Raw genomic sequence first — 27,634 nt, 5'->3', positions numbered from 1 at the left:
GAAGAACTATAATTCGAGATCCGTGGAAACAGAGCATATTCCGGAATCCAATTATAGTCGCACCCCTAAGAGAGGGCGCCAAGAGCGAAACCCTAATCTTAGGGATACTTGTGGACGTTCTGGTCCATATAATCGCTCTACTTGGGAAGGTAACCGCCAAATTAGGCGAACAAGGAACCGAAGAGGTAAACGTGGAAAGAGAGAGGGAGGCAACGCCTCTGGCCATGTTGGTGGTGCCACCAACACTAAGAGCCATCTAAATGACGCTTTCAAAGCGCCTCAATCAATGGAGTCTGAGCAAAGAGATGTATGTTCTCGATGTGGAGTATCTGGTCATTGGGCGCACATTTGTAGAGCTCGTGAAGAAATTGTCACTGCCTACAAAGCATATTGTGACGCAAGAGAAGCTCACTATGTGGAACAAGAAGATCAAGAAGATGATCTAGAGTGAAGGGTTGAAGACTACAAATCTGGCTGGGATCAATAGATCGCCAATTCTGTTTAAGTCTTTATTTTTTCAAGAGATGTAATAGGCAATTGCCATATATTTTTGTAGTAAATGCCAATGGTTTAGTCTTTCTTCAAAGTAGGCACACCCAAAGTAAGTGTGATGTCTAGGAAGGTTCTGAGATTAGTGGTACTTAAGCGAGCCTTGCTCCACCGACATCTCTCTACTCACCTGGTCAAATTTATTTTGGAATTACCGAAAGAAGTTAGACGACTACCTTTGTTTTGCATTCGCTAGCATTTGGATTAGATTCTCCTAATGGTTAAGAGACAATGATGTACTCCGTTGGCTTATGAATAAAATTTCGAGTTCTTTTCATTATGACTCCATTTTAATTCTGAGCATATGACTTTGTGACTACGATGGCTGGGCCATCAGTATTGATTCAAGGACATGGAATAGCCCAAGTTCCCCTTTGCCAAATGGCACCTTGATTACTGTCACAAAAACTCTCTACGCTCGTAGGGCAAATTGCCCCTATGAATAGCCAACAGATTCTATGTGAAAACGCATGTAGAGAACTGAAATGAGTTCTTTTTCAATACCTCTAATGATTGCGAACAAAGGCGCACCTTAGAGAAGTTTATGTGTCTCTCTAGTGGACTCCATGTCACTATCCGAGCTATTAAATCCAATAAAAGTTATGAGAGAAGATCTCTTGGATTTAGACACATATTGGCTTTGTCACGACATGATAGGTCATCCTAGTCATGATATGATGATCCGTCTACTAAAGACTTCACACGGACATCTATTTTCTCGAGCGAAATGAAGCATGAATCAACAGTTGATTCCTGGACTAAGTGTGACCGTCGTCGCTACCGTCCACCACCAGCCTAAGGCTGGCATAGTCCTTATCCATGACGCCATGGATAGCGTACATCATGGTGATGACGCCACAGGTGATGTAGTAATCACCAACTTTGCTTCAAATAGCGTTTCAAACTCTTAGCCCCAACCAAAATCCTCATTGGTTGATTCTAAGGTCTCTCGCTTGTTTTACAAAGCCTGTTCCTTAGGGAAGTTAGGACTGAGACCGTCCTATGCAAAGGATATGAAAATACTCATTTTATTCTTACATAGAACCCATGGGGATTCTATGGACTGATTCAACCAACTTGCGGACGTTTAAATATCTCATGATGTTGGTTGACACGCAAACACGCTGGTCATGTGTTGTGCCATTGTCCACTTGTAATGCTGCTTATGCTACACTCCTAGCACATATCATATGACAACAGGCTCACTCCCCGAATCATCCTATTCAGTCAATTGGATTTGACTATGCTAGTGAGTTTACATCGAAGACCTTCGATGGTTATTGCATTGGGACTGATGTTGGACATCAGATTCCCATGAGCACATCCAAATGGTCTCGCGAAAACGACTACGTTAGTAGTCCGGACATTGGTAATGCACACCAATCTCCTAATATCCGCTTGGGGTGATGCAATATCGCATGCAGCTATGCTAATTCGTTTACGACCCATCGCCACTCAACCTACCTCTGCGTTACAGCTAGTGACTGGGTACAAGTATCGTACTTACGCACATTTGAGTGAGCCATTTATGTGCCAATTGCGCCGCCACAGCGCTCTATGACAGGTCCTCACAGACGAATGGGCAACTACGTTGGATTTGAGACTCCAACAATCGTCCGCCACTCACTACTAAAAAGAATTGCTTTTGCGACAGCAAATTGGGCTTTTGCGACGGAAAATTGAGCCTTTTGCGACGGAAATGTTGGCGTTGCAATAGGTGGCGTCACAAAATCCATTTGCGACGGTAAATTTCCGTTGCAAAAAGTATTTGCGACGGAAAACTGCTGCCGTCGCAAAAAGATATGTCATTTTAAAAAAAAATAAAAAAAAAAGTGGGGTGAATTCGTTGCGACGGATACTTTGCCGTCGCAAAAGAATATTCCATTTAAAAAAAAAAAAAAAGGTGTGGATTGCACACCAAAGCTAGTATAACCCACCAAATATCATAAATTGAAAAATATTATGAAACCCATCATCTATAACCAACCAACAATCACAATTCTAAGACCAGCCAAAGATTGTTTAAAAACAAAGATGAGCCATGCCAACACTGCAGCACCTTCATTAGAAGTAAAAAAAATGGCCAGATTATCAACCACAGCTGCTACTAAGCATACTTTCAAATTTATATTAGAATCCACGCCAAAACACTTCTAGCTGGAGCAGCCTCATTCTTATCGAGTACCTGTAAGGATGAGAATTTTGATCAGTTAGCTAAAATAAACTAGTGGATCATGAACAATCTATTCTCGATCAGCTGATATCATTGAAAGAATCATGAATTATATAATTCTGCACTTTTGAGAGAGCAAAGTACTTGTATATCTGAGATTCTGAAACCACTGATTCTTATCTGCAGTTTGCATTAAACCCCAATCCTATAATTTCAACTTAGAAAGAAAAACTTAAGCTCATCTATATACCAGTAATATGTTCATCAATTTCCAAAATTTCAATCAAGGCTCATGTATACATATACGACTTGAGTATTTGTTCATCATCCAAAAAGGACTTATTTGTAAGAATTTTCCTCTATTCATTTTGAATTCGTAAGTAATCATATATGGAACAACATAGCTAGATACACTAACAGATAAATGAATCTCCTAAGTATGAAAACATCTATACAGATAATGTCAGTAATTTCCATGTTCTAGGCTTCTAGCAATATCCCAAAGTAATTTTCACAAAACACCTAATCAACTACAAAATACCTTATTTAACACTTGGCAGTGTTTCAGGACTTCTATTTGTGGGTCGACCAAATCAAAAACCATTTGAATACATAATGTACTTAGCAGGTTCCAAATTCTCTGCCTCAACTTCTTCTTAGTCACTGTACTGCAGCAAAAATGGGCTCAAAGAATAAAGTGAATTAGTACCAAATAATACAATCAAGCATGACATAAAATCAAGAAGGGGGGAGCTTAATACGTTGCCTGCAAGAACACACAACAAGGGAGAAACTCATTTTTTCCTTGCTAGGATGCTGCAGACAATTGCTGCATGGCAATTACTCTTCCATCATTAAGAATACCCTATGAACAAAGAATCTAGGTATTATAAAAGGTATAACAGTACTTCATCCAAAACCAACTTATGACACGTATATGCTGTAATATTTGGTTTTTATTTCAGCGCTTCCCTTATACGATCACATAGACGAATAGACGCGGATTGATTCACACTCGTACCAAAGTCAAGATCACAAAAGACAGTATTCAAATAAACACTTTACAGAACACTAAGTCACCTGCTCAGCAAGTTTGTAGCTGTGGGTTCGCATGTACTCCATTCCAATGTACAAAGTTGGTAAATGACACCTGGAACAGAGAATATCAAGATCTTTGAAATGACAATACAGTAGAAAAGAATACTTTGATTTAGGGTTTTCAATAATGATTCTATTCATCCCACAAAGGGGTATATATACAAGGACAAGAGGAGTAGTCTAACCCTAATAGGAAACAATCATTCCTATAATTACATGATAACCTAAATAAATAAGAATCATAATTACATAAGATTTACAGCTATTCTACACTCCCCCTCAAGTTGGTGCATAGATATCTATCATGCCCAACTTGTCAACTGAGCTGTCAAATATCTTCCTGGACACTCCTTTAGTAAGAACATCAGCTAACTGCTCTTCTGAATTTACAAATGGAAAACGAATAACCTTTCTATCAAGATTTTCTTTAATAAAGTGACGGTCAACCTCCACATGCTTTGTCCTATCATGCTGAACTGGATTATGTGCAATCTCAATTGCAGCTTTATTATCACAATGCAAATTCATAGGTTGTTTAAGCTTGTAACCTAGATCTTTCAGGACATTACGAATCCATAACATTTCACAGACTCCATGTGCCATACCTCGAAATTCAGCTTCTGCACTTGATCTGGCCACAACTTTCTGTTTCTTGCTACGCCAAGTGACAAGGTTCCCTCCTACAAAAGTGAAGTACCCAGATGAAGAACGCCTGTCAGTTTTATCACCAGCCCAATCTGCATCTGTGTATCCCACAACTTCCAATTCATCCTTTTTTTCAAACAGTAATCATTTACCTGGCGCCATCTTCAAATACCTCAAAATCCGAAAAACTGCATCCATATGTTCTTCACTAGGACAATGCATAAACTGACTGACAACACTCACATCATAAGCAATATTAGGTCTATTATGTGAAAGATAAATCAACCTTCCTACAAGACGTTGATACCTTCCTTTATCAGTTGGAACTTGATCAGGATAAATGGCAAGTCTGTGATTCATCTCAATGGGTGTCTCAATTGGACTGCAGTCCAGCATCCCCGTTTCAGCAAGTCAAGAACATACTTCCTCTGTGACAGTGAAATTCCCTTCTTAGACCTCGCAACTTCAATACCCAGAAAATACTTCAGTTGCCCCAGATCCTTCATTTCAAACTCCTTTGACAGATACTTTTGCAACTCATTCATCTCTTTTGGATCATCCCCTGTAACAATCATGTCATCAACATACACAATAAGAGCTGTAATCTTACCATTCTTGCGCTTGATAAACAAGGTATGGTCAGAATTGCTCTGTTTGTATCCAAAGGTTCTCATGGACTTTGAAAATCTCCCAAACCAGGCTCTTGGAGATTGCTTCAGGCCATACAACGATTTCCTCAACTTACACACCTTGCCAACTTCACTTGGGTAATTCTTAACACCAGGGGGCACATCCATGTACACTTCTTCTTCTAAATTCCCATTAAGAAACACATTCTTCACATCAAACTGGTGCAAGGGCCAATCTTTGTTTGCTGCAAGTGAGATTAGAATCCGAACAGTATTGATCTTTGCCACAGGTGCAAAAGTCTCCTCATAATCAATCCCATAACGTTGTGTGTATCCCTTGGCAACCAACCTAGCTTTGTATCTATCAATAGTTCCATCAGCATTAAGCTTCACAGTAAACACCCAACGACATCCTACAGTCTTCTTTCCAACCGACATAGGTACTAACTCCCATGTTGCATTCTTCTGAAGAGCCTCCAATTCTTCATTCATCGCCCTTGCCCATTTCGGATCCGTCAATGCATCCTGCACATTACTAGGAATAGATACAGTAGACAATTGATCAACAACAAGTGCATGTGACCCGGAAATCCTATGGTTAGACATAAAGTTAGCTATAGGGTATTTAGCTTTGGCTTTGGTATCTGGTTCATATTGTTTCTTAGGAATTCCCTTGGTAACCCTTTGTGATTTCCTAGGTTCAACACTCTCTAACCCAGAAGACTCATTAAAGTTTAGGGGTACCTGAGGTGGATCATTCTGAGCGGAATCTTCGGTTGGTGATGTAGAAGGGGAAATATCTTGTGTGTGAGCTTCAGATATGTCTAGATATTGATTCAAATTATCCATGTATTATTTAAAGTAACCTTACCTTCATACCTGACTGTGCTACATTAGCGGAGGCATTGTCGAGATGCTCTTCCTCTGTAGTAGCAATAGCCGCCTTGCCCGGATTCTTTCGCGGTTTCCTGGTGAAGTCCCACCAATCAGGGTAGCCAATCACTTCATAGCACCGCTCCTTGGTATGACCTAATTCCCCACAGACAACACATTTTTTGTTTGCGTATGGGTTTGGTTTGTCATGAGGACGGCGTGGAGAAGGACCTGAGAAGCCTGGAGGAGGACCTGGTCGGCGTTGAACGGCCATAACAGAAGATTCAGTAGGTACCGAACGCCCCATAGCTTGTTTCTCTGATTGCACCTTGCGAATGTAAGCATAGCTCTGCTCCAAGGAGAATTTAGGCTCCTTGCGTAGGATTTCTCCACGCACCTGATCATACTCTGGGTCAAGTCCACTCAAAAACATGTGAACACGCATCCGGGACATTGCTGAAGTTTCTTGAACGACAGCTGCAACACTATCATGTTGAGAGGCCACCCTTTGATCAATCTCCTGGAACATTGCCACTAACTCATTGTAGTAGGTCGGAATGGGCCTTCCATTCTGCTTTGCTTCAAAACACTTTTTGTTCAACTCAAAGATTCGGGTTTCATCAGAATCATCATAAAAGGTTTTCTCTACAGCTTCCCAAATATCTTTTGCAGTAGGAAGACGAATATACCGATTCATGAGAGAGGATTCCATGGAGTCAATTAGCCAACTTTTCACCTTTTCATTGTTCGTGGCCCAAGCTTCATACTCTGCAGAATTCATGGCGAGTTCAGCCTTTACTCCGGTCAGATAACCAACCTTCCCTCGTGCTCCAATGCGCATTCGCATAAGAGGAGCCCATATGGTGTAGTTGGATTCATTCAAGACAACGCTTGTGGGGAAAGCAGAGTTGTCTTGTTGGGTGGTGTAGTGGTGATGGATGATCGGTGAGGATGACACCATTGTCGTCTCGGGATTTGACTGTTCGCCTTCAATTGCAGGTCCGGCCATTGAGGAATTTGGGGTGTTTTTTTTTTTTTTTTTTTTCAGGTTTGGTTTTTCTAGGGTTTCAAAAAATTCAGGGATGGCTTGATTTTAATGGTGGTGGTACGCAGCGGTTTGTGGTGTGCTTTGGGATTCAGGATTCAGGATTCAAAGGATGCAGGCAAGTTCAAAGGATTGAACCTGCTCTGATACCAAGTAGAAAAGAATACTTTGATTTAGGGTTTTCAATAATGATTCTATTCATCCCACAAAGGGGTATATATACAAGGACAAAAGGAGTAGTCTAACCCTAATAGGAAACAATCATTCCTATAATTACATGATAACCTAAATAAATAAGAATCATAATTACATAAGATTTACAGCTATTCTACAAATACATCAACAATACGTTAAGTATGGATTACTTGAGTACGTTTGCAGCCACAGTAAAGACCATATATTGTAAATAAATGTTGTCCAACTTTGGCACCGGTAAAAATTACAGTATGTCAGAGAATTACAGCCAAGGTCAGTGCTAAGATTTTTCTTTTCTTCTCTCATGACAATCAAAGTTAAATTGTGTTCAATTCTGAATGACAAAAGCAAAGTGTACTTAAGGCTATCATGACTGATGCTAGCCTCTGAGAGAGAGAGCCAAACATGAAACAACATTATATGTTTATAGTAGAACTAACAAAAAAAGAAAAAAAAATCAGACATATCTTCTTTGCTCTACCATATAACCTCAGAGCAACCAAAGGGACATATCAAGCAAAGTCAATTAATCATACAACAATTTTCACTCAAATAGTTGTCTTCCCATATAATTTGACGAATGACTCCAATAATTTCCTTACATATTTTCTCAAAGGAGTCATAATTTTCTTACAAAAATTTTCACATATTTCCTTACATAATTTCCTTAATACTACAAAGAGAGCTGATTAGTCATCCAGATTAATTATATATTCTACTGAAACTTCAATTTCAACCTAAAATCTAGATCTTGCAAAGCGATTCTAGAAGAAGATATGGTGGGAAAGTGTAGAGAAAGCATTCAACAATTAGCCGACAATGGAAATGTTGAAAAATACATATTATAAACAATAAAAGCATTGATGACATATTTTAAATGAAATGAATATAGAAATTTCACCAACCAACAGAAAATTTCTCAATTTAACAAAAAGGCAATTAACAATAGCACATATAAATAACATAATATCCTTCTTCCATGTATGTCCAAGTGGCGGAAGAAAAGGAAAAAAAAAAAAACCATAAAGAAAGCACCGAGAGTTACAATAACTTACCCTGGAAACAAACGAGCAGCAGTGCGATAAATTGACATAGCTTGATCTCCCTCATCTTGAGCAGAATAAGCATTCCCATATCCTATCCATGCAGGTGGAAAGTTTCCATCGACATTGGTAGCCTTACTATAGTGTATAATAGATACAAAAGAAATCAGAAATCATTCATATATTTCAAACCCAAATAAATCAAAACTTCACAAACAGTAAACGTATAAAATTTCAAGTGCTCAAAAATATCTTCAACCATGCAGGGGCAACCCAGAATATAGGACTAATAATCATGATGACATTACCTGAAATAACGGCGTGACTGATCATACTTTTTTATACAATAGTAGTAACAGCCAACAAAAAACCATGACAAAGCCCTACACAGAGAACAAACCTGATTAGTAATAAACTAAATGAATAACAAGAACAGCACAACAGAGAAATCCTAACGAAAATCCAAAATCCTTCCTTCGAGTGGCATCTCAATGGGGTTTGCTGCATTCCCCAAACCCCCAAGAAACCACAATCCCAGTTGCACATCCTGTCTCATGCGCATTACCAGCGAACCACAATATACATGTCTATGCACTTAAGGTTCAAGCAGTAAGTGTTTCAACCACTCACTTTTGAGGATAGTCCTTCACTAAATTGCATGCCATAAGATAGAGGTCATTTGAATTCCCAAGTTCCATCGCAGCTGCTAGATGCACTAATGTACTTTTGAGATGGAAAGTGTCTTTTTCAAGTAGGCTGTTAAGAAAAATGACAAAACAGAATAATTATTTGCAGGAGCATTTCATAAGTAGAATGTTGAAGTTTGTTCCAAACCAGTTGCCAACTTACAAAGAGGTGAGTTCAAAGGAGTCATAATTTCCTAACATCTAATACAGTGATGAGCTAACAAGGGCAAACCTATCTTGACGGAAGAAGTCTAGCCGTCCAGCCTTCAATCTCCTTGACACCAACATCAAAGCGAGGACTGATAACCCCACACTTGTTCAGCCTCCCATTGAGTTCAACCACAATCTTTCCAGATCTGTGGTCATCAACATACTCAAACTCTCCAATATAACCTGCAGAATTTCAGACCCAATAATCATACAACCAAACAATTCCAGACCCATTAATCACATAATAGCCAGCTTCAGAACCATAATCAGATAAGTAGCTAATCTCAGACCCAGTAAATCATCTAACCAAACAATTTCAGACCCAGTAATCAGATAACTAAGCAATTCCAGAACCAATAATCACATAGTTCGATCAGCACAACACACAACTCCAAAAGTACACATGATATAAAGATTCAAGCTTTATTTTTCAAAATACAAAAAGGAGTGAAGAAATTACGAACCGTGCTTCTGCATAACGATAAGGAACTTGATTATGACCTTGGACGAAGGTCTGATCATGAACTGTCTCTTGCCCCTCTTCTCTGCGTTGTACATGCTCTTCAGAGCATCGTTCAAAACGCTGACTCTCACCATTTTTCCGCTTCTTTTAGATCTGAAAGCACAAGAGAATCAAATTCAGAGTCAGAAATCGTGATGGGTCAGCTGTTATTAATCGATTCGTGCATTTTGTGGAGATGGGTGGAAAACAAAATCCAAACACTCAGAAAAGTATCCATCAGATTAATCTACAAACCATCAATCATAATGTAAACTTTATGATCAAAATTGCAAATCTGACGTCAAATCAAAGAATCAAAATCTCAAATTTTAATCAAATCTGGGAGATGAGATTTAGCCGAAAGGAGAAAGAGAGACAACAGAGAGATGGAGAAAGACAGAGTGAAAAAAAAAAGGATAAATTAGAGCAAACCTAATGAGCGCCAGATTCGGTTCAGGCCGGCCTTGGAGGACCCTGCCGAGGGTGCGTTCGGGTCGGGATTCATGCAGTGCTGATCGATGAAGAAGACCGGGTAGAGGAAATTGGAGGCCTTGGAGGCGTGCTCGAGAGCAGGGTTGTCGTGGATCCTCAGGCCCTTGGAACCTGAGTTTGGACGAAGACAGAAACCCAAGTTCTGAAGAGAGAGAGAGAGCGCGCTTGGGCAAGATAGAGACAGAGAGAGCTTGGGTTAATTAGGGCTACAGATCGATCGAGATGTTAGTGGGGAAATAGAAATAAGTTATGCGACGACAAGAGAAAAAGGCGTAGCAATTGATTACAAAGTTACTACGGCAAAGATTTTCCGTTGCAAATGATAAGACTTAATTGCGACAGAACATTTTCCGTAGCAATAGAGTCTCAATTGCTACGGAAATCAATGCTGTCGCAAATTTCCGAAGCGAATGCAATTGTTTTTAGTAGTGACTTCATGCCCTTGCTAGGCGATCTCCTTACCGCTAGATTTGCGGATGTCACTTTGATGAGACAGTCTTCTCGTCGTTAGGGGGAGATAAGAACACAGATGTTCAGCTGGAACGACAGGAATTGTCGTGGTCTGTCCCCACTATGTCTCATCTCGATCCCTACTAATGTGACGAGATCACACAAATATGCTGCAAACATGCCTGCAAGGAAGGACGTCCCTACGAGAGGACGTAGCGCCACCCTACACTGAGATAGGCATGGCGCCAACGCCAAAGAGAGTGACACTCTAGCGTTACAGGCCATGGCCCCAGCTAGGATGCATGGGAGGCCCGTGGGTTCGAATGATATTTTGGCACACTCCAATCCTTTTATCATCGACACACAAAATCCGTCTCATGAGTATCTTTCGGGTAATGGTTATTGTTGGGGGACGCCTCAACGTCAGAACCTATTCCTGAGAATATAGAGCTCTATGAAACTTACACTAGTGTACATGAGACGTGGGATAGAAACTTCATCATAATTGATGATGTAGTTGCGCATTTCGTTGCGCATGAGTTTGTTGAGTCTGATGATATCGAACCACGCTCCGTTGATGAATGAATGCCAACGTAGAGAAATTTGGCCTAAATGGAAAGATGCGATCCAGGTTAAGTTGGATTCTCTAAGGAAGAGGAAGGTTTTTGAGCCAGTGATGTCAACACCTCCTAACATAAAACCTATTGACTAATGGGTCTTCGTTAGAAAGCGTGATGAGAAAAAGAGATGGCAATCTCGCCTTATAGCGCAAGGCTTCTCACAAAATGCCCTGGAATCGACTACGATGAGACATATTCTCTCATAATGGATGTCATTGCACTCCACTACCTTGTCAGTTTGGTAGTTTCCGAATAACTGAACATGCAGCTTACAAATGTGGTCACTACGTATCTCTATAGGGATCTAGATACGGAATATACATGAAGGTTCATGGTGAACTTCATTTACCCAAGTCAAGTGGCTCTAGACCACGGAGCGCGTTTTACAAAGAGGTTGAAACGCTCACTAAAGTGACTACTTGATTGGGAAGGGATATGTCCGCGCGTTTCCATAACAAGTTCTGGATTCTATCGCTGTTCATGTTGGACATGATCTTCATTGGAAACCCTTAAAGAATTAAGGGAAACCGCTGAACACTTGAAATCCGAGTTTGAGATGAAGGATTTTGGGAGAACACGATTATGTCTCGGTTTGGAACTTGAGCATCGTGTCGATAGATGCTTAGGCATTTTGACAAGGTCAAGCCTTCAAGCACCTCCATGATCGTCTGTAGTCTTGATTCTGAAAAAGGATCCTCTTCGTCCAAAGGATGATGACGAAGATGTGCTAGAGGCCGAAGTGCCTTACTTAGTACAATAGGCGCATTATTGTACTTAGCCCAATGCATAAGACCGGACATCTCATTTGCAGTAAACTTGTTAGCTAAGTAGCTCTGTGCCAACGCGACACCATTAGGATTGGTGTAAAAGATATCCTTCAGTACTTGAGATGTACGATTGATATGGGCTTGTTATATCCCTACAGAAAGATGATGGATTCGGACCCATCACACACCAGGAACGCCTCCAACACTAGCCTGCGTCCTCTATCCCCATCCCAAAACGACATGTCTTTTGGAAGGTTTTGTTGATATTAGGTATCTCTCTGACCCACACAAAGGTCGTTCCCAAACTGGTTAAGTGTTCACCATGGGTAAAGACCGTGATATCTTGGAGGTCTACAGAACAGACCCTAGTCGGTATATCTTCGAAAAATGCAGAGATTATTGCTCTTCACGAAGTGATTCGTGAATGTATATGGATTGGATCCATAGTTACGCATGTTTGAACAATTGTGGTTTGAAGTCTACCACAAATGAGCCTACGAGCATATAGGATAATGCTGCTTGTTTTGAAGCAAGGCTATATCAAAAGCGACCACACCAAGTATAATCAGCAACAACAGACTCTCCTTAAGATTGAAGTGAACTAGGTTCAATTTGAGGACAGTGCGGCAGACTTGCTCACTAAGTCATTGCCTAAATTCCACTTTCGGGAAGCATGTTGGTAGCATTGTTTGCGGAAGTTATCCGAACTCCTATGACCGTTGTCATCAGGGAGAGATGCAGACATCAGGGGGAGGTGTCTACATGTATGGTCTCGAAACGTGAAGGGTGTGTTGTGCTCTTTTTCCCCTTCGACCGAGGTTATTTTTGTCCCACTGGGTTTTTGTTACTCAGCAAGGTTTTTAGCGAGGCAACGAGAGAAGCACCACGTTTGGGCGACACAAGGGGGAGTGTTCAAGTAAATCCAGAATATGTGTCTGGCCCAAACTCGAGGTTACTTGCTCTAGTTGAAATAGGGTTTATATTAGAGATATTCTCTGAGAATCTTAGGAGATATATCTAATCAATGTACGATTATGTTTTCATGTACAACTCTATCTCTATGTTTGTAATCTTCTATATAAAGAGGCCCCTATTATCAATGAAAGTACGACTCAATTCTCTCCTAATTCAGTTTTCCTTAAACACCTATTTCACCTTCTTTTTTTTATAATCATATTTTGAAGGTCTCTCGTCTTCTTCGAGTTTCTCCACCTCTCGTCTTCAGAGAAGAGAGGAGTTATTGATGGTGTGGGCGGAGTTTGATGTACAAAGAGAGAGCAGGTCAGGTGCCTAAAGAAGATTTGGGTTTCCAAATCACTTCTGGGTGCTGGTATGCCAGCGCGTGAATTGGCTTTCAGGCATTGTCATACGACATTGAGGCCTGACTCGACTCCGTCTCGACGGAGGCTGGGAGCACGATGGTAGTGGAGGTTTTGGATCCCTATTCATTTCATCAATCTCAGAATTCGAAAAGCCCAAATCTTAAAAATTTATTTTGGGTTTGATGGAATGGTTGAGATTGTCACATAGAATTCTGAGGATTTCATGAAGGAGCTCCCAAATTGAAGCAAACAAAAGTAGCAACTAACAACTAGGTTTTCTCTTTTAACGGGAAGCCTCATAATCTGTGCCAATCATCTCCAACCTAAGCCACAAGAGTACTGGTTGTGGTAGATTCATATTTCGAAGCTTCTTTGTCTTCTTATAATAACGAGCTAAATGATGGATCCTGTTTTCCACCAGAATTGTCTTTAGATTTATAATTCTTGTCCTTCTTGTTTCTCTCCAAATTATACTCTATACTAAAGTTCTACCGCACGATGAATAGTACCTGTCTAAGTGATAGAACGATTTTGCCCCTTCTCTCTGGTCTCTTTTGTTGTTGTGCCCCTGGCTTTATCATTTGTTTGTACTGCACTGCTTCGAAGTATTGGGTCTCTCAGTTTTGTAATCGCTCCAGAGAGAGAACGAAGAGCTCAACTAGATTTCAGTCCTCTATAAGCTCAAACAGACCCTGTCTCAATAAATATCCTTTTATTTATTATTTTTTTTTTTTTTAATGATCTGTGCATCTGGGTTTTATCAATCTTGAGGAAATCTGGGAAGGCGAAGATGGAGGTGAAACTAGGTTCGATTTCAGTTTCTTTTGATTCTTGCATGGTTCTTTGGTCTGGAGTTTTGGAGTTGAATTTGGGGAATTGTGTTAGGTTTGGTTTGGTTTCGCATAAAAATTTGAAATTGAGAGCAATAAGGTATTAGAAAAGAAATGTTACCAAGTTTTTTGTGCTTTCTCTGTGCTTGGTTTGTTGAGTCAAATTCGGAAAAGATTATGATGAACAGAAATAGAGTGAGCTTGGTGCTTGCATGGTTAGCTTATTGAGAAAAATGCAGAAAATAAAATGTGATGGAATTGTGAATTTCCTTTCGCATTTTTGCTAATTATATTGAACTTCTTTAGTTTATATATATTTGTCTGGTGCAGCAAATGGATGATTTAATTATTGTGATTCATGTTGAGTTGGTTGTGTTGGATAAGGAAAATTTTTGGCTCAACTAGGCACTACTTGATATGATGGAGCTCTGCCTCTTTTCTATGTTTCTATTGTTGTCATTGGAAACTGATGTTTTAGAATCTGCTTCTTCTTGGCCCCGTGGCTGGTATGCTTAAATAGATTCAGCCGTGTATGCTTGAGCTATTAGTTAATTTTCTGCTTTTGATGATTTTTTCTGTTTGAAAAGGTATACAAGTTAGATTTCGGTAAATGCAGTAGTGATAAGTGCATTGTTTTGTTGTGTTACTATATTGTTCTTGCGATTCGAAAGAAGTGGTAAATATATGGTTATCTGTAGGAGGATTTAAATTAATTTACTAAGGCTTTGTGTAGATTGCTCATTAAAGTTTAGTAATGCCTGCAAATTTAAGTTTTTGTTTTTTTGCAAACAGTATTGTTGAACCTAGAAGAACATGTCTGTACGAGCTGGATGAAGTTAAAGCTGAGCTTGAGAAGCTCATGACTGAATATAAAAGCAAAGCAGAACTATCTGAGAAATTGAGGAAAGCACACAATGAGCAGCCTAGTAAGGTCCAGGAGGCAAGTTTGAAAATCGAGAAGCAGGCAAGAACTAAATGAGAATGCAGAAAAAATATCCACAACACAGCATATGTGTGAGGATCTCAAATGTAGTTTAAAAGATAAAGAGCCCATGATACAACATCTCAGGGTTTCAAACGATTAACTTCGAGTTGATGTACCGAAAATTGGAAGAAACCAATAGAGTTTTCTGATAATTATTTTAAACCCTGTGTTTGGTTGTTCTATTCAGGTCAAATATGTGTTTTCTACAATTACTCCTACAGTGGGTTTTAGTTTCTATTCGTATTTGTTTTCTACAAAATAAGGTTAGCATTTCTTGGATTGTAATTGCTACTTTTATTAATACAATTTAGGAGGAAAAAAAATCCGGCAGCATTGCGCGGGTTTAAACACTAGTGCTTCCTAATTGAGAATGATTTCTTGATGAGGTGGTACAAATTCTCTGGTATTTCATGAGCAAGACCATGAGCCTTCACTATACGCAATATCTTGCTCCCAGTAACACTCTTCACCTGAGCAATCCCATGAGAATCACGAAGAATAACACCAATTTGATATGGTGTCAGACCCTTCTTGGCAAACTTGCAAATGTTCTCAAAATCTTGAGTAGAGATCTTCAACCAGCTAGGAGGGTTCCTACAGTAGAGCCGAAGCCGAAATACCCTTTCCTCTACTGTGCATACGACCCATTGTGACGAGCTTGTCGTATCTCTGCCGATGCTTTGCCTCACTTATTGTCTGTACTAGAAATGTTACCCGCGCTTTGCTGCGGAATTTGTCGTTGTGAACAACTTACTCCAAATTAATTTGACATTAAACCACTCTATCATGATAATGTTCAAAGCGAGCAAAACAATGCAGATAACATATTCCAAATTCATTTGACATTCCCAAACACACACACACTACCTCTGGTACAAAACAATTAAATCCATCTAAACCAATATGAATACTGAGTTTAGACCATAACTAAACTTAGGACCTAAATCCATCTCAAGAATTTTAGGACCTTCTGTGTTCTAATACACACCAAAGGTCTAAATAGAGAAAGTGAAACACAATAGGTTTGCGATCTTGCTTCAGCCCTGGAAGGTTTGTCTCTAAATCTCTATTTAGAGAAAAAAATAAATCAATAAAAAATAGAAGACCTTACAGAATATAATTCCAGAAAAATTCCATTAAAGTGATTCCATTACATGATTTTGATGAATGAATGACATGAGAATTTGAATAACAGAACTATTAAAAGCAACATGATGCTTCACTGAATTGATAAACATATTGAAGAGATTCATCTAACGGCATCTAGTCTCGACCAAAATTCAACTATAATCAGTAAATAGTCAAAATTTGACTCATGATTCTACAGAGGTTAGGCTCCAAAATTGAGGCAAATCCTTGCAAGCTAACCACCTTCAGGGCTTCAAGGATTCCACAATCACACTGCATAAAATGAAGCATGTATATAAACAATAGACACATAACATCCGACACTAAGACAAATCTCAATTATCACATATAATTATGATTGATGGCAAGTTATCTTACAAACATTTGCAAACATATAAAAACCGCTTCAAATTCATTTCTGTGAGATATTGCTTTATATACAACTTTTAAAGCATAGGAATAGAATAGGAAATATTTAACTTTTATATAAAAGCTGTAAGTATAGAAAATTACCTCATTGGATTTTTGTTAGGGGTTGATTTGAACAGCTGCTTGCTAATAGAGTCATGGTTCTATTTTTTTTTTTTGTCGATGACACCTTGGACGATCCGATATAAAACAGTTTCATAATGTGCTTCGTGAAGCTCTCCTCTTTCAAATAGGATCAAGGCTTCCACCGGTACCATTAGCGTACTGCTAAACAAAAGACATTCTTATCTTCTAACTTATAAGAGCACACACATTACTCAAGAGTATGAAAACAATTAGAAGTATCTTCAATTTTGCCTGGATTGCACTGCAGCAATCATTTAAGCCCTAGCCACTCAGAGCTGATATGCAAACAACAATACAACATCATCTCTTTTCTGCTTCTATTCTGATGCTGTCAGGATTGCTCACCTTATCAACCTGCAAAAATGTAGCTCTCTATCATCAATCTTGCGCATTTCCATATATATATATACATATATATATATATATATATATATATATATATATATATATATATATATATATATATATATAGTAGCAAGACTCACTTTCACTAAAGCAACTGAATGTTGTGCATTATGATCCCCACCACTAACTATAACATCAAAACCCTTTATATCCCTTTGTGGAGGAAAAAAAAAAAAAAACCTTTATTTCCCAATCTATCTAGAGACAGCAATATCAGAGTTCACCGAAACAAATGCATGTAACAAATTCCAAGCATCAGAAGCAATTAACGGAACTCACATCTTGAGACATTTGAGTAACACTATCTGCCAAGCTTGAAGCCAGCTTTTGCTCTGAAAGAGGGAGAGGACATAGGGTCAGTGTTCTATATCTATTTTGGTTATGAGACATGGCATACGATAAAATAAAAAAACGAACCAAAGACTATCCAAAACATTCAACACAAATTATCAGAGCTAAAAACTGATGTAGCAAGGCAATAATATCAAAGAGAGGAAAAAACACAAACCTGCAAAGACATTGGGGAATAAAATAAGGGTCAAATTCCTTAACTACATCTTTGTTCATGCAAACAGTATCGGAGATCGGCTTTTAGAATGGAGCAGCTACTTTTACAACCTAGGGACCTGTTTTTACTTGAATACCATCTGTGGAGAACTTTTGTTCAGCAAATGTAGTAACTGATCTTGTGTCAAACCTGTAAGAGCAAACCAAGCACATAATAGTTAACTGGATCAATACACCAATTGAAATACCATCAATTACAGAAACGTATAAGAATTCATAAAACATAGATAAGATAACAACAGAAAAGAATAGTTGGTCATTACGAAAACCAAATAAGAACAGCTTCTTACATTCTATATTTGAAACAACCATATGAATTAGTTTCTTTAGATAATATAATAATGATCATGGAAACCAAGTAAGAACAACTTCCTGCATTCTATATTTCAAATAAGAAGGATTCTAATTCATTCTTCAGTCATATTCGTACATCGATCAGTTGCTAACTTTAAAGTATATAGAACTTGTAATAGACCTTTCACGTCAACAGAAACTCACAACTTTATCAGTCATCAGTAGAAGAAAATATTTTACTCATGGAAACCAGTGACAATTCACTAAATGATAACAAAGATGAGTCAGATTAAAAACCAAACCTGTTTTATTTCTTTTCAATCGAATCCTTTTCTTTGAGAATCTCCAAAAAAGTTGGATCTTGGAATCGTTGAAAGGTTAAACCCCAGGCTACAAAACAAAACGAAATCGTATACATTAATAATTCAATAAGATAAGCTTTAATTAACAAAAGAAAGATTAATAACAATCAATACCAACTAATCTGATCAAATATCACAAAATAAATCCATGAAATCAAGTAAGTCAAACTCGAATTCAATTGAGATAAGAGGGCCAAAATTTATCAGATCTGTGATTCAAGGAAAAAAAAAAGTGAAACATAGTGATTGATGATGCTAACCCAGTTTCTATGGAGATTGATGTTGATGGAAGATCTCGAACAGTACTTGGCTGTAAGATCACTGTTCCTGCAAAACCGATATAAAACAAAACCCATTCAATTAGAAACCAAACCAACATGCGAGCGAAATTTCAGAAATTTACAAACTGGCGCAGTTGATTACGTGATTGCAGCAACAATCGAGCTCTCTATCTCCTCGCACAAAGCAAACAAACAAACACATGACGGAGAAAAAAGGAGGGCAAAGGCGACGTTACCTCGTTTTCGTTGTCAATCTTGTATGTCTCTCTGTTTGTTTTTGTTTTCGGGTTGTTGTTCTTTTGAGGATTGGTGAGTAGAGAAGAAGATAAAATCGATCCACAGCAACAACCGACTCTAGAAGAGAAAAGAAGATAAGATCCATACACAGCCGAAAATTAAAAAAATAATCTCAAAGGAGGGCAAAACCGTTTCTTCACTATCCTATGAACAGTAACAGAGTGAACAGTCTGCGGAAAAAGGAGGCCAGAACCGTCACTTTACTGTTCATGAACAGTCCCATCATAAACAGTGAACTCATCTTTGGTATATAGTATCATGCTTTAATTTTTGTTTTCTTGTTTTTTTATTTTTATTGTTTTAGACATAAAAAGACAATTTAACCCTTTAAAATTCAGTTACATGCGTGATCATTTTTAAGAGCTCCGTGACTGAAATGTCCGTCCAAAACATTGATAAAAAAAAAAAAATGAGTCCAGCTATCACATTGATAAAATTTTAAATTCATGTATCATTCTGAAAATCACTTAAGTGTCCACAGACTACTGGTAAAAAAAAAAAAAACCTAACTTTTACCATTACCCATATTGTCATTGTCTTCTCTTTCACTTGAAATTCGAATGAAAAATCTTGTGAGAATCTTTTTGCTATTTTCTTATCCAAGATATCTTTCATCTGGTATTTTGGCTTTCTCCATGGGCCTTTATTGGGAGATGGAAAATAAGGTCGCTATATTGACATTCATTCATTTCTGTCTTGTAATTATATATGGATTTGAAAAAGGGGCAAAGGCTCCCCGTTAGATTGGAGTGATGATTCTTGCCCCTATGTCTTGTGTTGGAGATTTTGTGCGCCTCAAATCTTGTGTTCTCTACACAGAAGTTAATCCAGATCGGCCTCTGACTTATATTGAAGCTTGCTACGGATTATACTTTGAGCGAGCAGTATTGGGATCCTTGGAATGAGGTTAGAATTGGGAAGTTACTCGAAGATCTTGATGCTCTAGCCGGAACCGTTTCTGTCAAGTTACAATATCTTAATGTTTCCGTCTTCTTTGAGAGTTTGAGGTCTTAATTAGGGTGATTGAATAGGTTGGCTTCATGCCCAAGGCATCGTTAGGCTGGACCACTTAGAGCATCTCCAATGGCAATGTCTTTTGGCTTTGGTCAAATTTAAATTTGACATATGACATGGCAAAATTGACATGTTCACATTTTGACTAATTTTAACTCCAATAAAGATGTCAAATTTGAATATTATTTTAATATATATAATTCTATTTATGTTGTTTTCCCTTTCTTTTTTTTTCTTTTTGTAAATCAAAGAACATACCAAGAATGTTTCCAGTAAGAGAGATGCAATTTTTTTTATTTTTTTATTTTTTAAAAAAAAACCCCACCCCATTCTCACCCTTGATGGGGCTCGAACTCCTGACCTCTTATATATGAGACCAAAGCCTTACCACCCCACCAAATACACACACCCCAGTAAGAGAGATGCAATTGAGATTATGAGAATTCGAGATGAAGGAATACATAGCAGGAAACCTAAACAGATGAAAACATATCTATTTCACTGGAAACCAAACGAACTGATACAAACTAAAAGAACTAGAAGGCTTTGCAATCTCCCATACAAACTTATGCTGCACATTAAATAAACAACTAGTGTTCAAAAATCATTGGAGGAATACATTCCAGAAACTTCATATATCACCTTACAAAATTTTCATCTAAAGTTTGGAATAATATACCCTCTGCTCAGGATTCATAGTAGATGTATCCATAGACATAATTCTCATCTCAGCCTCAATTTTCCTATTCTCAACCTCAAGTTTCCTAACTCGCAGTTTTTCTTTGTCAACTTCAATTTTCTCCTTCATAATTTCTAGTTTTTTTTCATCTCTTTCTTTTTTCTCTTGATGTAATTTTTGAATTTCCACCAATTGATCAGGTGTCTCTGAAAATACAAGGACAGAATATGATTTTCTGGAAAACGAGGATTGCAGTGCACTGATCAATCCTTACTGGGCAGCAGAAACTAAAATAACAAACTAAACACCAGATTTTGGTTACGCAGTGAAAACCTCAAGTATGAGACTAAAAACACTGCGGGGCTCTTACTCTTGAGAACCCAAAATAAAGATCATCATATTGAAAATGATATGTTCTTTTACAAACTTTGAATAGCACTAGCTCGGCTATAAGATTCACACAAAATCTAATACAAAGTTTGTCTTCCTTCTAGAACTCCTTCACTTGAACGATCTTCAAATCTTGTTCTTCTTTCTTCACAGTCTCCCTATTGATCTCAAGAGAGTTATATGCATATGAGAACACAATCAATGACACTTATTCATGGACCAAGTGCATGACTCTTTTGTGAAGACTCAAGTTGAAAACCACACTAACAAGCAAGACTCTATCAAAAATTCTTGCATTCTAGAATCTATATCTTTGACCGTGTATAATCCTCAATGTATATGCAACTGACGGCCACCCACCTCCTATGAAAAGATGTTACCCTAATACACATTAATTAGGAAAGAAACTTCCCTTAAAGGAACTCCACAAATCTTAAGGAAAAAAAAAACAATTAGGAATAGGCACGGCCTAACAAACCCTAGGACATCAATACTATGAATTTAACTATCAGAAGACCATTTAAAAACGTAAATTCATAAAATCAAAAACCTACTTTCCAAAATCGGACTCCACAATAAACTGTCTACAGACTCGGGGATTGCAACAGGTGTTGCAATCCCATGCTTATGCAAATGCATTTACCTGTTTTTCCTGAGATCAGTAAATGGACTGTTTGTATGGGAATGCCAATACGACAGGTACAAGAGTTGTACCTACAATCTCCCCCTTTGGCATTCCTATACAAAACAACTTTACCGTATGAAAGCTCCCCCTCAACAGGTACTTGAGAACTTTCCCTTGTGAACAGACCTGTCAGTCCTGAAACACTTATCACACACACATTGTGAAAATACACAAGATAGAATAATTGTATCACAGTTATGAATCTGCTTTCTCCCCCTTTTTGAATAGGAATGACAAAGGTAACTTACGTAGCGGAAGCGATGTAGAAAGTGCACAATAGACACTAGCCCAAGGCGAATCAATCAGAGGAAGATAGTCCAAGTATTAATACTCCCCCTAAGTGTGATCATGTGATGAGAGATGCAAGAATGAAATGCAAACACACAATGAGTGGGTTGTATCCAAATGCTAAGAACAGATTTAATTCGCATAGCTTTTCCAACAAGAGCAATACCACTTAACCATAAACAAGAGTGCAACAAAATAAGTTCACACGAGTGAATTTATTCCGACAATCACAAGGTAAGATAGAGGGTGATCGAGTATTCTATACCGCTTGTTCTGAAGAGTGAACATATCTCAAGATGGGGTGTGTAATATTTGTGGAAACCTGAAAAGCAAGGCTCACATACGAAACACATTTAAGCACATAAACTTTATTCCCCCTTATAACACCGTGTGGGCATGATTTTGAATTTTTCTTTTGGCCTTTCACACAAAGTAACATTGTTGCTCAAGAAGACTACGACCCTTGTAACGAGTATTATGCTAGCGGCTCCCAAGTCAGATGACTTTAGGGTACTAGATGTAACAAGGACATCCCAAAGAGCACATCTACTCGAGTCAATAGTTTCACAATCCACCGGGGTGACCAAACCATTCCCGTTTCTTCCCAATCCTCATATCGTTGGTCACGACCGAGGCCTGTTTACTTTGGGAATAGTCTGGCCATGCTCCATTAACCAACTACATTTTTTTTTTTTTTTTTATATCAAGGAGCAACCAACAAGAGTAATTTCGTACATGAGCAATGAGAACAAGCCAACCATCAATTAAAACTTACCACCACTTAGAGTATGTGTGCATGTGAGGTTTCAAGATTATAGAGAATATGTTGTTCAAGCTCACAATTACAGAGTGACGTAAGTACAAGTTAAAAACGTGCTAGGCACCTTATTGCACACAGATTTAAAGAAAAGAGTATGGCTCTTGTCAATCTAAGTTCAAAATAATCTGTTAGACACTCAGGGATACAAACCACTATTTTTCAATCCTAATTAAATTTCCAGAAACTAAACCTAACAATGCAGAAACGTAAAGAAATGCACCTATACTATCATGAAGACATACACCATGAATGCATGCAAAATGGATCAAGCGAAGTGAGAGTATCAATACTTAGAGCATCCACCAACGGTGCTTCTAAGTGATTCAAATTGAGTTAGGTTTAAGGGCCTAGTAAACGAATTAGCCAATTTGTGATCAGTAGGATCAAAAGCATGCTCAATCATATTATCAAGATTATCCGTATGAGTAGAAAAACGATTATTTGAACCTTTTTTAATCCAAATTTGCTTCTGCTTCGTTTTTGTTTCCAGATCCACAGGGATTGAAGCCAGCTTTGCAATCCTGGCGATCAGATTCAGACCCTCTTTCAACTCAGCTTGTAGCGAGGCATGTGAGTTAATACCCATCGTTTTCCTCTGATTTTGAGTAACCCTGCGAAGCATATTGCACCCACAATAATGACAAGTAGGAACAAAGTTTTTGGAGTTGTGAATATACCTGGGCTGACAAAGTTTGTCAAGACTTACCTGAGAAACTTTTTTATAGGTTTGAAGGTCCAATTTACGTTCTGGTCTTTTGGGAAATTTGGGACCAGAATCAATGTCTTCTTAAGCATGTGATTGACCCAGCGAATTTTCACCTTCCACACCTTTTACAAAGGTCAAAGGCTTACACGACTCACCTTCAAACCCTAACCCTTCTTTGTTGTCGTGAGTTTTACCAAATCCTATCATCTTGGAGACCTTTTCAGACCCTATGGAGAACTTGTTGAAGCTTTTCTTGACTTTAAGCAACTCATTCTACAATTTCTCATTTTCAAGGGTTAGTGAAACATTTAAAGTGGATTGAGCCTTGACTTCAACCTGCAAAATTTTAATTTTATTAATGAGATCACCATGTTCCTTGTCCCCAACTTCAGACTTAACCTCATCCTGCAAAACTTTTATCTTATCAACAAGGTTAGTACGCTCAACATTCCATTCTTTTACAAAAGTTTCAAATTGTAGCTCAATTTTCTCTTTTTCTTCTCGTAAAGAATCAATTTCTTTTTCAAGTGTATAATTTTTCCGAAGAACAATTTTCGAAGCATGATATAATTGCTTACACTTGACATTTGTTTCTTCATCAAGGGTATCATCTTCTAAGTCAGAATCATCAGATACAACAGTATTAAGAGAGGAAGTAAGAGCAAGATTTACCTCTTCACCATCTGATTGAGAGCCTTCATCACTATCACTCCAAGTAGATTTTAGAGCCTTGTTTCCATGCAAATTATACCTTTTATTGCCACAATCGGCAACAAGGTGACCAATTCCACCACACTCAAAGCATTTAGGTTTGTTAGGCAAAATTTTCGAAGAGTTTCCAAAAGATTTTTTGTTTTTCAAAAAAATTTTGAACTCTTTTGTCAACAATGATAAATCAACATAATCATCATTCTTTTTAACAGAAGAGAAAGCAATATTTTTTACCTTTTTCTCGGGCTTGATCCTCATCTCAAAGGTTTTGAGATTACCTATCAGTTCGTCAAGAGAATAGGTGTCCAGGTCTTGAGTCTCCTCTATGGCAATTTGCTTGGCTTGAAATTTTGAAGGAAGAGCCCTGAGAAATTTCTTGACTATTCGATGCTCCTCAAATGGATCATCAAGACTACGGAATTGGTTTGTCACATTGAGAAGTCGAGCGTGAAAATCATCAATTGATTCATCTTCCCCCATGGTCATGTTCTCAAATTCCAATACGAGTATTTGAAGCTTCTGACCTCTAACCTTCTTGTTTCCCTCATAAGTAACCTGAAGTAGATCCCAAGCTTGTTTGGCTGTGTCACAGTGGCTAATTCTCATCCTCTCCTTCTTGGACAAAGCTGTGAATAGTGAATTCCTTGCCTTAAAGTCACAAGTTCTATCACAAACTTCCTCTTCTGTCCATTCCTTCCTAGGTTTGAGAACCCTTGCAGAGGACCCTTCTACTTTCTTTGATTCTTCTGCCTTGGTTGGGTGTTTCCATCCATTCTCAACTATATTCCACATGTTTTCATCTTGAGAGTAGAGAAAAGCCCCCATCATAATCTTCCATTGTGAATAGTCTTCACCATCAAACAAAGGCGGACAATTTATAGAACTAGAGGCTCTGTTATATTCACGTTCCATCCTTGACCACGGATCAACTAAAAAAGCTTTAGAACCTGCTCTGATGCCAAATGAAAATACAAGGACAGAATATGATTTTCTGGAAAACGAGGATTGCAGTGCACTGATCAATCCTTACTGGGCAGCAGAAACTAAAATAACAAACTAAACACCAGATTTTGGTTACGCAGTGAAAACCTCAAGTATGAGATTAAAAACACTGCGGGGCTCTTACTCTTGAGAACCCAAAATAAAGATCATCATATTGAAAAGGATATGTTCTTTTACAAACTTTGAATAGCACTAGCTCGGCTATAAGATTCACACAAAATCTGATACAAAGTTTGTCTTCCTTCTAGAACTCCTTCACTTGAACGATCTTCAAATCTTGTTCTTCTTTCTTCACAGTCTCCCTATTGATCTCAAGAGAGTTATATGCATATGAGAACACAATCAATGACACTTATTCATGGACCAAGTGCATGACTCTTTTGTGAAGACTCAAGTTCAAAACCACACTAACAAGCAAGACTCTATCAAAAATTCTTGCGTTCTAGAATCTATATCTTTGACCGTGTATAATCCTCAATGTATATGCAACTGACGGCCACCCACCTCCTATGAAAAGATGTTACCCTAATACACATTAATTAGGAAAGAAACTTCCCTTAAAGGAACTCCACAAATCTTAAGGAAAAAAAAAAACAATTAGGAATAGGCACGGCCTAACAAACCCTAGGACATCAATACTATGAATTTAACTATCAGAAGACCATTTAAAAACGTAAATTCATAAAATCAAAAACCTACTTTCCAAAATCGGACTCCACAATAAACTGTCTACAGACTCGGGGATTGCAACAGGTGTTGCAATCCCATGCTTATGCAAATGCATTTACCTGTTTTTCCTGAGATCAGTAAAGGGACTCTTTGTATGGGAATGCCAATACGACAGGTACAAGAGTTGTACCTACAGTCTCTTTCAGCTTTCTTTTCTTAGCCTTCTTACCTGGTGGTCTAGACACTGGAAAGCAAGTGTTTGTGTCTTCTTCAATATCTATGTGAATGCATGCCTGTAGTTGAAGATGATGAGATATTAGATAGACCAGATTTAGATCTTTTCTTTCTTTTCTTGTTGTCCAGCTCTTGCATTAATTGTATCCACTTTGGGTGGTGCCTCAACAAAATCCAAGCATGATCAAGATTGAACCAGAACTTTTCTTGTGCTTCAAACATCTTCTTTGCATCTGCAATCTGAAGAGAGTAAAAAAAAAAAATTATATTATTCCATGGTGCTTAGAGGCATTACTTTGAAGACGTATTGAGAAGCCAATCAAATACATTTTACCTTGTCCTGTTCAGTCTTCCCACTTTCACGTCTTTTATTTATAGCTGAAAAACATCCTGAAAATTTGTTCACCACATTTTGTATTTTTCCCCACCGTTATGTCAGCATCGATTGTGAACGATCACTATCAAAAGACTTGTACTGATGATAGTACTCTGTAATTTTCCCCCAAAAAGTGTGAAGCTTTTGATCATTGCCTTGTATTGAATCCATACTAGTATTCAACCAAGCACTAATAAGAAGTTTGGAATTGTAGAAATAAATTAGTTTTTCAGAATGTTGCTCCTATCCCATCTAAATGTGTTTTTCAAGCATCTATAGTCCGATCCAATTATCTTCAGGCTAATCCTAAGCGTACTTATCCTAAAACATCAAGATATTTTCATATCAAATGACAACCTCCTAATTCTGAATAGGTTAAATTGCATGAACTTTGATGGATATGTTAGGAATGGAAATGCTACGATTGGTTTTGTTATTCGTAATGCAGATGACAATCCTTTGTTCGCTGCTAATAGGATGATTGGCAATGCTAATGTTCTTGTGGCTGAAGCGACTGCTTTAAGAGATGGTCTACAGACTGCTCTTCTGCACCATTATTCAAATATTGTTGTTGAAGGCGACTCCAAGCTGCTAATTGATTGTATCCAAGGCAGCTATGAAGTTCCATGGAGAATTAGGCTGATGATCCAAGATATCAAGCAACTAGCACAACAATTTGAGGTCATCATTTTCCGACATATTTATAGAGAGGCAAATTTTGTAACAGATCATCTAACAACTTTGGCTCATAATTCTTAGAACAATTCAGTTTGGTTTTTCTGTTTAGCCATTTCTGTGTCCCCAGCGTTCCAGTTGGATCAGCTGGGAGATGGTGTTAGTTGAGGTTTTGTGCTTTAATTTTTGTTTGTATTCTGTCATAAAAAAAAAAACTAAAACTAGAAAGGGTACAAAAAGACAATCAATTTGAAGCGTCAAATAAAGAGGCTCAATTATCTTCAACCACAATATATTGGTTTAAATAGGCCAACTTGAATGGTTTACGTAATTTGATTGATTTATGCCGAAATTGAGAGTTTCTATTGGGACCTCTTAATTA

The 27,634-nt window shown here is 38.1% G+C and overlaps 2 protein-coding genes, 1 long non-coding RNA gene and 1 pseudogene across 3 annotated transcripts; 1 reads left to right on the top strand and 3 right to left on the bottom strand.

The window, feature by feature from the left end:
* Positions 1–13,234: 13,234 nt before the first annotated feature.
* LOC133740588 (small ribosomal subunit protein uS15-like) lies at positions 13,235–15,762 on the bottom strand (annotated as a pseudogene).
* A 464-nt stretch (positions 15,763–16,226) lies between these two features.
* Positions 16,227–19,090, bottom strand: LOC133740401 (uncharacterized). The gene is made up of 7 exons (XR_009861201.1): positions 18,943–19,090; positions 18,686–18,752; positions 18,366–18,453; positions 17,711–17,899; positions 17,482–17,534; positions 16,756–17,151; positions 16,227–16,515 (listed from the first exon to the last, which is right to left on the bottom strand). It is a non-coding gene; the product is annotated as an uncharacterized LOC133740401 (long non-coding RNA).
* Positions 19,091–20,510: 1,420 nt separating this feature from the next.
* On the bottom strand, positions 20,511–24,902 carry LOC133737680 (uncharacterized). Its single transcript, XM_062165190.1, has 7 exons — positions 24,713–24,902; positions 23,922–24,199; positions 23,802–23,858; positions 23,586–23,707; positions 23,327–23,490; positions 20,697–20,902; positions 20,511–20,588 (listed from the first exon to the last, which is right to left on the bottom strand). Exons 1-7 carry the CDS (start codon positions 24,900–24,902, stop codon positions 20,511–20,513), a joined length of 1,095 nt encoding a protein of 364 aa, XP_062021174.1.
* Positions 24,903–26,961: 2,059 nt separating this feature from the next.
* On the top strand, positions 26,962–27,336 carry LOC133737678 (uncharacterized). The gene has a single exon (XM_062165188.1). The coding sequence runs from the start codon at positions 26,962–26,964 to the stop codon at positions 27,334–27,336; it is 375 nt and encodes a 124-aa protein (XP_062021172.1).
* The last annotated feature ends 298 nt before the right edge of the window (positions 27,337–27,634 follow it).

The sequence above is a fragment of the Rosa rugosa genome, chromosome 3, assembly GCF_958449725.1.
Source record: "Rosa rugosa chromosome 3, drRosRugo1.1, whole genome shotgun sequence".
Lineage (NCBI taxonomy): Eukaryota > Viridiplantae > Streptophyta > Magnoliopsida > Rosales > Rosaceae > Rosa > Rosa rugosa.
This window is presented reverse-complemented; position numbering and strand designations above follow the sequence as displayed.